Here is an 11,027-nt window from a genome sequence, read left to right as displayed (position 1 = left end):
ACCAGTCAAAGAAAGGCAAAATAAGAATTCTAGACACCAGAAACGCCTTTGAAAAAAAAAATGAATTTATAAATAAAAATCGCCTTGTTATACATAACCTTTACAGGATAAGTGTAAGCAAGGATGGCTCACTAATCAGTGCTGTTTTGTGGATTGAGTTATATGGCAAAAAGAAAAAGCGGTAAAAAATAATTCTAGACCAAAAAGCAGAACTTCTTTAACAAACGGGACGTGTGGTCCAGAACACTTTTCTTGGAAAGCAATAGTGTGCGGCTTTGTCCTACAGAATTCGGTTGGCCGCTTCTCTCACAAGTGATTGGCGACAAATCCGGATGATCTCTGTTTAAAAAATCAATAATAAATATGGCAACCTTGTCCTAACCTAACCGCATGTTAGAAAAAGGAAGGAAAGAAAAAGTATAAAAGTTAGAAAAAAAATGAAAGAAAACAGTATAATACATATAAGTACAGGATGGCAAAAAGTCCGTATACACTTTAAAAATTCATAAAAACCGGAAAAATTAATTAATTAATTTCATTAATTTCAATCCCTAAAATCACCCAAGAGTCGGCTAAAGATTTGAGAGCCTTGCTAGACAACGTTCTAAAGCACCTGAGAGCATTAAACATTGCAAATCTTAAAACAGATGCTCTTAGTGAAGTATTATTATCCAATTTAATTCTCAGAAAGTTGGACAGAGAAACAAGAAAACAATTCGAAATGACCCTGGAATCTACAGAAATTCCTAGATGGGACAGTTTGATTTCATTTTTGGAAAGCAGATGTCAATTTTTGGAAGGTATCACGCGAACCATTCCCGTCCGTGAGCCTCACAATTCACCTATAAATAAATCGAGGACCTTTGCTGTAAAATCCTCTAACTACGGGAAATCATGTCCTGTATGCAAATTAGAACACTCCATATATAATTGTTCTGCGTTTCATAAGCTAAGCATTAATGAGAGGCAAAATATAGTGAAAAAGAAACACCTTTGTTTCAATTGCCTCAACAGCTCCCATACAGTAAATGAATGTATGTACAAGGACTGTAACATCTGTGGTTACAAACATCACACCCTCCTTCACAGAGTTAAAAAAAATGACTTGTTAGAAGACAAAACAAAAAAAGAAGGAAAGTCGTCTGTCTCCGCAAGCATCAAACGTACTCCCACTTGCTGATAAACAATCCGATGAGATGGGGGAAGTCAGTCACACATCGACCCTCATAAACAGCACTCCTCGACAAGTGACGAATAACTACGTTCTTCTGGCTACTGCAGTGGTATACGTGAGGGATTCACGAGGTTGTTTACAACCATGTAGAGCGCTGTTGGATAGTGCATCGCAGTCAAGCTTTGTCACTACTGAATGCGCAAAGAGACTTGGGCTGAAAAGAAATAAAACTTTCGTCTCTGTGTCTGGGTTGAGCGGCTTACCAGTAAACATAAACCAGAAACTGCATGTGGTAATTTCATCTTCAGATGACAAGTTTAGGCGCTCATTGGAGTTGCTAATAGTTCCGAAAATGATGGGTTTCAGTCTTTCCAGATATATCAACAAATCTGAAGTCTCCCCTCCAGAGAATATACGGCTAGCAGATCCCGACTTTAATGTTCCGAATAGAATCGACATTTTATTGGGTGCCGAAATATTTTTTGAGATTTTATGCGAACATCGGATTACCCCGTCTAAATTATCGTTGCAAGAAACTGTTTTTGGTTGGATAGTTTGCGGTGCTGTTCAAAACCAAACCGAAAGTAATGTGCGATATTGTCACTTATCGAATGAATTAGAAAATTTAGATAACACCTTGAAAAGATTCTGGGACTTGGAATCCGTAAACGAAAACAAGCTTATTGAAAGTACTGAGGCATGTCTTTGTGAAAAGCATTTTTTTGAGACTCATTCCAGAAATGAGGCAGGTAAATATGTAGTGCAACTACCTCTGAAATCAGATCAAACACAATTGGGAGATTCTTGGGCTATGGCTAGTAGAAGATTGAACACAACGTGCAAACGACTAGACAAGGATGGAGATACGAAAAAGCTTTACGTGTCCTTCATGAAGGAGTATGAGGATTTGGGACACATGGAAGAACTCACCTCTGTTGCAGTTGATTACAACACCTACTATATGCCACATCATGGCGTTCACCGACCTGATAGTGCGAGTACAAAACTTCGCGTTGTCTTTGATGCATCCGCCGTATCTTCTTCAGGGGTGTCTCTTAACCATTTGCTCATGAATGGTGGAACTATTCAACAGAATTTATTCTCAATTATGATGAGATTTCGTCAACATAGATATGCTTTCACCGCCGACATTGTAAAAATGTATCGGCAAATTCTGGTTGAATCCGGCCATTGTGATTTGCAGAGAACCGTGTGGAAAGAAAATCTGAACGATCCTGTTAAGGTGTTTAGATTATTGACTGTCACCTACGGTACAGCTTGTGCTCCGTATCTAGCTACACGTGTGCTGAAACAACTTGCGCTAGACGAACAATCTCGGTTTCCTTATGCGTCCAAGATTGCACTCTCGGACTTTTATGTGGATGACATCGTGTCTGGTGCACATGAGCTACATGACGCTCTAGAGCTTCAGCGTCAATTGATACAGATGCTCCAAACTTGTGGAATGACACTTCACAAGTGGTGTTCCAATTCGACACTGCTAAACGCAGTCAACCATGGCGAGAATGGATACAGTTTTGATGCCAAGGACAATGTCACTGTGAAAACGTTGGGCTTGGCTTGGAATCCTCAAAAGGACTATTTCACGTTCAAGGTAAGCTCAAACCTATCTTCCGATTACACCAAACGCACCGTTCTCTCGGATATAGCGAGACTGTTTGACCCATTGGTATTGCTAGGGCCTATCATAGTTAAGGCAAAAATGTTCATGCAGCGTTTGTGGCTGTTGAAATTGGACTGGAATAATACGTTTCCAAAAAAGGAAGCAACCGAATGGTGCAAGTTTATTACTGCCCTGCATGTTGTTAATGATGTATGCATTGATCGTTATTGCTTATCTGGTGAAGGTCGATCAATTGAAATACATGGATTCGCCGATGCTTCTTCTGAGGCTTATGGCGCAGCAGTTTACGTGTGGTGTCTTTCTGAAAATGTGTACAGCGTTAAGCTTTTGTGTAGTAAGTCAAGAGTAGCTCCACTCAAGGTGACTACTATACCTCGTTTAGAATTGTGTGCAGCAGTGTTGCTATCCAAGTTGATGAGTAAAGTCGTAGAATCTCTAAGGTTAGACCTTAAGAAAATTATTTTGTGGTCAGATTCAAAAATTGTTCTGGCATGGATCAACACCTCACCTCATTTGTTGAAAACTTTTGTAGCCAATAGAGTGGCAGTTATTCAGGAAATAACTAGTGGGTATAAGTGGTACCACGTTAGATCCGAAGACAATCCAGCAGATCTGGTGTCACGTGGCTTGCCTCCTGACAAACTAATTCACAACGAATTGTGGTGGAGCGGTCCTGATTAGACATTTCCAGTGAATTCAAGAAATCCGTTGAACATTCATTGGTAGCGAGTGTTGATGATGTTATAACACCCATAATAACGAAAGCCAGCAGATACACAGCCATCATTAAAATAGTTGCTTAAGTGCTTAGATTTTGTTCTAATGCGAGATCTAAGACAGACAAAAAATCAGGTCCACTCACTGCCCAAGAACTTGACGTGGCAAGAATAAAAATAATTCAGATAGTTCAAGGAGAATTCGGTGAGGAATTGAGGAACTTGAAGCAAGGGGCTCAAGTCTCCACTAAAAGCAAATTGAAAAATCTCAATCCCTTCATCGATCAGGAAGGATTGCTTCGCGTTGGTGGTCGCATAAATGAAGCAGACATTTCGTACAATCAAAAACACCAGATAATTCTACCAGCCAAACACCGACTAACGAGACTGATTTTCGAATACTATCACCGTAAACACCTGCATGTAGGTTCTCAAAACTTACTGCATCTCGTTCGCCAAACTTTTTGGGTTGTTGGTGCAAGAAACCTTGCAAGAAAAATACTGTAGTTCATGAGTGTGTAACATGCTTCCGTGCACAACCGACCACTCTTGAGCAAATAATGGGCAACTTGCCCAAGGAAAGAGTAAACAGAGCTTTTCCATTCAACGTTTGTGGAGTAGATTTTTGTGGCCCATTCTACGTAAAATTCAAGGGTCAGAGAAGGGGTCAATTGCATAAAATCTATGTTGCTTTATTCGTGTGTTTAGTGACTAAAGCAATCCACCTAGAATTCGTGTCAGATTTGACAGCAGACGCATTTATTGCATGTCTAAAGAGGTTTTTTGCTAGACGTGGAAAATGCTCTTCAATATTCAGTGACAACGGCACTAATTTCGTCGGTGCCAACACAGAGTTGAAACGTCTTCATCAGATGGTTGTGAAACCTGATGAATCTGTGGCTAATTTTTTCGCCTTCGAGGAAATCACATGGAATTTCCTACCTCCAAGAGCTCCAAATTTTGGAGGCTTGTGGGAAACTGGTGTCAAGTCCTTCAAGCACCATTTCAAAAGAACTGTTGGGTCTTCCAAACTCACGTTGGAAGAGTTCCAGACTGTTATGACCCAAATTGAAGGAATTTTGAACTCCAGACCAATTACACCTCTATCGCCAGACATTAATGACTTTGAGGTCCTAACACCAGCTCACTTTTTGATTGGACGATCGCTTAACACCGTTGTTGAGCCTGGCCTGTGCCACCTTGGTGATAACCGACTATCTCGATGGCAGCTCACAATACGATTTGTTCAGACCATCTGGAAGCGTTGGCAGATGGACAACCTAAGTTCGCTCCAGCAACGAAATAAATGGCACTTCTCAAAATCTATGTGCAATCAGGTGCCGTGGTGATTATCAAGGAGGATAACGTGCCACCGTGTAACTGGTTACTTGGAAGAATCGAAGAAATCATTCCAGGTCCAGATCACAAGGTTCGCGTTGTGACTGTACGAACTAAAAATGGACTAATCAAACGATCCATAGCAAAAATTTGTTTACTCCCGCTTCAAGAGATATGAAGTGACTTGGTCTTCATGTAATTTTTTATCTAGTGTTTGTGTTTATCATATTTAATCGGATATATTTTAGTATTTTCATTTGTGCATTTTAGCTGCATAATTTCATTGTATATGATAATGATGTTTTTTTTAAGCTTTTCAGAATGGATATTAATTTGAATTGACTGTACATCTGTTTGTTGCATTTTGAATTAATTGCAACGCGTGTTTGATTACAGCAGTGATGTATTTAGATTTGTTTCAGTTCATTTTGATGCCTAAGATTTATCTTGCAAATGTATTATTACCATTACAGTTATATGCTCATGATTCTTCGTAATTACTTTTACAATATGTATTGTTTACAAGTTTTGATTTCAAGCATTTTTTAATTTCTTTTGTATTGTGTTAAATTGATATTGGTTGTAATTAGCATTACAACGCCGGGCGGGATGGAAACGCCTAACTTTTTATCTTTTGCTCCCAACACAAGATGGAGTTGATGTCAACTTTCGCTTTTCTTTTCTTGTGTATTTCTTATTATTATTATGTCTCTCTCCCTCACTAAGGAGAAATGTGTAGTGTATGTAACAACCCTCCAGTGGGAGGTTGTCTTATGTAATCCCCCAGCGTTTTTCATTCACGCATTATTGAATCACCCTTCTCACAGAATTAAAATTTGTTGAGTTTAAAAACACAGGTGTGTGTTAGTTAGTTATGGTACGAAATTAGTTCATGGTACTGAGCAACGTCGCTATGAAGCGAAAAATGAGCTTCATCTGTGCACAAGATATTAAAGACCAAGGTGAGATACTGTTCGATTTTGGAGAACGCCCACCTCACAAATGTTTCCCTCTGTACGGTATCCGCTGGTAAAAGTTCATGGCACGACTGCAATCTGTATGGGTACAGGTCTAGGATTCCATGAAGAATATTGCTTACCGAGGATTGTGGTAAACCCAAGCGTCTGGCAGCTTCAGGAGCACTGCTGGTCCCTGCAGCTGATTCGGACGCTAACGCTTCCATTTTGGCTGCAAAACGCGACGAACGTACCTTCCTTAAACATGGTCGTCCGGCTCTCTTACACGATCCTCCAGCGTTCCAGTTTCCTCCAACCGCTAGACAAGCTTTATGAAACCTGTCGCTGCGAAATTTACGCATAGCATTGGTCGCTGATCCCTGGTTCACGTAAAACAACTTCACCAACAAAACTCTATCATTCGCTCTAAAAGGTAGGCAAAAAGTCCGTTAAAATGGGTGGCGCTGACGTACACAAGTCAAAGAAAAGGTACGCAAATAGCGAACAGAATGCCTCGAAATCGTTTATTACAGCAGTATGTGTTCCACGTGACCACCACCACCTCAGGGGATAACACATTGCAGGCGAGTCACAAATTCAGCAACGTCAGAGTGAATCATGTCCACATACACGGTTCACGATGATGAACTGGTTGTAGATTAGTAGTGCAAGTTCTTATAATCGTCTCATTCGCATATTTCCACCGAAATCACTCGTACCACTTCCACTTATCGGCTTTTTTTTAGTTTTTTTCCTGTCTTTGTGACCTAGCGATGCTAACCCTGCAAACCGTTTTTATTTCGGTTATTTTTCCGGTTTTTATTCAATTTTTAAAGTTTCTACGGTCTTTTTGCTCACCCTGTATAAGATATATACATATATATACACTGAAGAGCCAAAAAAACTGGTGCACCTGCATATCGTGTAGGGTCTCCGCGAGCCCGTAGAAGTGCCGCAACACGACGTGGCATGGACTCGACTAATGTCTGAAGTAGTGCTGGAGGTAATTGACACCATGAATCCTGCAGGGCTGTCCATAAATCCGTAGGAGTAAGAGGGGGTGAAGATCTCTTCTGAACAGCACGTTGCAAGGCATCCCAGATATGTTCCATAATGCTCATGTCTGGGGATTTAGGTGGCCAGCGGAAGTGTCTAAAGTCAGAAGAGTGTTCCTGGAGCCACTTTGTAGCAATTCTGGACGTGTGGGGTGTCGCATTGTCCTGCTGAAATTGTCCGAGTCCGTCGGAATGCACAATGGACATGAATGGGTGCAGGTGATCAGACAGGATGCTTACGTACCTGTCACCTGTCAGAGTCGTATCTAGACGTATCAGGGGTCCCATATCACGCCAACTGCACACGCCCCATACCATCACAGAGCCTCCACCAGCTTGAACAGTCCCCTGTAGACATGTAGGGTCCATGGATTCATGACGTTGTCTCCATATCCGTACACGTCCATCAGCTCGAAGCAATCGGAACCGAGACTCGTCAGACCAGGCAACGTGTTTCCAATCCTCAACAGTCCAATGTCGGTGTTGTCGGGCCCAGGCGAGTCATAAAGCTTTGTGTCGTGCAGTCATCAAGTGTACACGAGTGGGCCTTCTGCTCCGACAGCCCATATCGATGATGTTTCGTTGAATGGTTCGCACGCTGACACTTGTTGATGGCCCAGCATTGAAATATGCAGCAATTTGCGGAAGGGTTGCACGTCTGTCACGTTTAATGATTCTCGTCAGTCGTCGTTGGTCCCGTTCTTGCATGATCTTTTTCCGGCCACAGCGATGTCGTAGATTTAATTTTTTACCGGATTCCCAATATTCACGGTACACTCGTGAAATGGTCGTACGTGAAAATCCAAATTTCATTTCTACCTTGGAGATGTTATGTCCCATCTCTCGTGCGCCGACTATAACACCACGTTCAAACTCACTTAAATCTCGATAACCTGCCATTGTAGCAGCAGTAACCGATCTAACAACTATGCCAGACACTTGTTGTGTTATATAGGCGTTGCAGCACATTACTCTGATTGGTTCCATATCTCTTTATTTGCATACGCATGCCTGTCCAGTGTTTTTTGGCTCTTAAGTTTATATACATACATACACCAACCTGTTCTCTTGCCCTTAAATGTTTATAGTAGAAGGACACATCACGGAGGTAAAAAATAAGAGTTGCGAATAAAAATATAGGGTTGCGACAAAGCTTCGGTGAGGAGGACAGAGGAAAGGAAACACAACTTTTTTGAATCTATTCCACTAGCGTTTCGACGTAATATGACGTCCTTAATCGTTTAGTGATTAATTCTAGGGTATCCTAGGCCCAGTCGGCCTATCATCAGGGTCGATGCCAAGTGCGGCACGTCAGGCTTTGCACTCGGACGACAGGTAAGCTCGAGTCACCCCTGCTACAAAAGAGATTACTATAATTATAGATTACACAATTACTATAATTAGAGTCTAAGAGACATTAACACAGCAAAACTCGTTAATTTTTAAGTCGCTTATTTTTTTGTACCCTTATATAAAAAATGCTACATTGGTGTTTTGAATTGGATAGAATCGTGGTTAAGAGATACGTCGCAACGAGTTATGGTGAACGGGGAATTCTCTGGTTGGACAGACGTCACAAGTGGGGTTCCTCAAGGAAGTTACCTTGGCTCCATACTTTTTTCACTTTTTATCGATAAACTCGATCAGGATATCGATGATATTGTTACCAAATTCGCAGATGACGTGAAGCTAATGGGGGTAATCGGGAATCTGAGCGATAGGGAATTGCTCCAGACCAACTTAAACAGGATTGCAGCATGATCAAATGAATGGAGCATGACGTTTATCGTTGATAAGTGCATGGTCACTCATTTTGGTTCGAACAACCCATGGTTCTGTTACGAGTTGAATGGTGTCACTATCCCAGATGTAACTAGGGTCACCGATTTGGGAATTCTCATTGACGAGCGGCTCAGGTTTTCTGAACATTGTTCAGCGGTGATAAAAAAAAGCGAATAGAATGCTTGGTCTCATTTTCAAAGAGGTCTCTTCGCGTTCTCCTAAAGTCATTCTTCCGCTTTTTCGAGACTTAGTTCGTCCTGGACTGGAGTATGCTGTAAAGTTTTGGAGACCATACTTAAAGAGGGACATGGACTTGGTTGAAGGGGTGCAGAGAAGATCTACGCGTGTCCTTATTGGCACACGGGGCTTGAGTTATGAAGAGAGACTTCATTTTTGAATTTATTTACATTGGATGGACACAGGTGTCGAGGAGATATGATCGAAGTGTTCAAAATTTTCAATGGGATGGATAGGATGGACCATGAACTTTTAGTACACCACCAATCGACTACTTTTACAAGGGGACACCAGTATCGATTGGTGAGGGACAATGCAAGGACAATTAGGCTATGGTGTCGCAGGGAATTTTTCTCTAATAGGGTTGTTAATAAATGGAATAGCTTACCCCCGGAGGTAGTAAATTGTAACACAATTGACACGTTTAAAAAGAAATACGATAAACATGTTGGGGTAAACCGAGAAGCTATCCATACTTAGAATAAGACAACCATAAGCATTCTTTATGGGCATTGTATAATATTTTATCATGTGTATATATTGTTTACAATTTTTGTTAATTTCATTTTTAATTGGGTTGCTATATTTTTTAAATATATGACATCCTTATTTTTATGGGCATCTTTTTCTCAGCCACCTCGTTGGGCATTTTGCCTGTTGTGGCGTTGTATTTGTATATACGGCTCGGAATGTTTTTCAAAATAAATTATTACATCTTTGAAAAGATGTTATATAAAATACAATAAATATGCCATTAATTAATTAATTACATGATCAAAATGATGCATTACATGCGTCCCGAGGAAAAAAAAATTTCACGCAGTTCATCTACCCTGTGTGCCAAGGTCGAGGTAAGGCAAGGAGAAAAAAAAAGGAATGGTTGTGAGAGTCGCTAGTGGTCCCCTTTCCTCTTTTTGGGTCGATACATTCCACAGAGGACAAGTGGGACAAAACTCCGGAGAGGGATGCCCGGGAGCAATGGACGGAGAAAAAGGATATTCATCCGCCCAAAATAGAGGTCATTGAACAAGGAACGTGCCTGTGTGTGTGTGATCTTAACGCCTGCGCGTGTTTGATAGAAAGGATTAACACCGAAAAACTTCGTTCTACTCACCCACTTAATATGATACTCAAAATGTATAGCGAGGTTATTCTCAAAACTATTTAGAACAGGAGTGGCCAACTCGTGGCACGCCATGATATCAGAATTGGCACGCGAACACTTTTCAAAAATTAAAGAAATTCTATTCCATTTTTCAATCAAAGAAATGCTTTTCTTATGGATGATGGTCTTGTAAGATACCAAACCTATATTTAGTTTGGTAGGCCCTTAAAATAATAATTATGTGATGACTTTCTATTCAATGCGTTTCTATTCGGTTTTTAATTTTTGGGCGTAGTTGCTGGACATCCCATGCTTACGAGATTCAGGATCGTCCGCATGAGAGATACGCATTGAATACAGGGCAGAGCGTATTAAGAATAACTTCTTTAATACGCTTTGATACAGGGTGATTCAGAAAAGATGGGAAAAACTTTAAGAGGTGATAGTACACACCGATTCAAACAATTGTCACTATTACTAAAGTGCGTCATGATATCGTACGTTACAAATGTTAGAACGGTTGCACGTTGGAATAACTTCACAGTGCGTGAGCGCCTTTTATTCACTGTGACGCAGATTTGTATATGCTTTTTTCTTCTTCCCCGGTTACATTTACATGTATGGTGTTCTTTTTCTCCCGATGAATTTCAACAGGAATGCCGTTTTAATGTTTGCGGAGCGGCCGTTTTGAAACGGGCTAGCGCGTTTTCGTTTCATAGTAGAGAATGCATTCTTTGATGACAATTTTTTGTATTTGTGTGTACTATCACCTCCTACAGTTTTGCCATCTTTTCTGAATCACCCTATATACAATTACATCGTATATCCATGAATTCTGGGGGATAGGGGCTAAGCCCTCTTACAAAGTTTATTTGGGGGAGGGGGATCAAGCATCCGGAGTTCTGAGGTTCCGATGTCTATGTACAACACGGTGATGACTTTTAAGTTGTATCAACGTTTCTCAACCGAACCCAAGGAACAGTAAAATGTCTGAAACAACTCGACGGACCACTTACGTC

General features: G+C 40.8%; 2 protein-coding genes across 2 annotated transcripts; both read left to right on the top strand.

Annotated features, from left to right (window-relative positions):
* The first annotated feature begins 1,196 nt into the window (after positions 1-1,196).
* LOC149071067 (uncharacterized) lies at positions 1,197-3,500 on the top strand. The gene has a single exon (XM_089248078.1). It carries the CDS (start codon positions 1,197-1,199, stop codon positions 3,498-3,500), a length of 2,304 nt encoding a protein of 767 aa, XP_089104204.1.
* A 595-nt stretch (positions 3,501-4,095) lies between these two features.
* LOC149071066 (uncharacterized) lies at positions 4,096-4,884 on the top strand. The gene has a single exon (XM_089248077.1). The coding sequence runs from the start codon at positions 4,096-4,098 to the stop codon at positions 4,882-4,884; it is 789 nt and encodes a 262-aa protein (XP_089104203.1).
* Positions 4,885-11,027: the final 6,143 nt, after the last annotated feature.

The sequence above is a fragment of the Pholcus phalangioides genome, unplaced genomic scaffold (assembly GCF_987345545.1).
Source record: "Pholcus phalangioides strain wild (caught in Gottingen) unplaced genomic scaffold, Ppha-v1.0 ptg000019l_1, whole genome shotgun sequence".
Taxonomy (NCBI): domain Eukaryota; kingdom Metazoa; phylum Arthropoda; class Arachnida; order Araneae; family Pholcidae; genus Pholcus; species Pholcus phalangioides.
The sequence above is the reverse complement of the archived record's forward strand: the minus strand, read 5'-3'. Positions and strand labels throughout refer to the sequence as shown.

Excerpts from the sequence above, each read along its gene's own strand:
- LOC149071067 (XM_089248078.1), top strand. The coding sequence starts at position 1,197 with ATGGGGGAAGTCAGTCACACATCGACCCTCATAAACAGCACTCCTCGA.
- LOC149071066 (XM_089248077.1), top strand. The coding sequence starts at position 4,096 with ATGGGCAACTTGCCCAAGGAAAGAGTAAACAGAGCTTTTCCATTCAAC.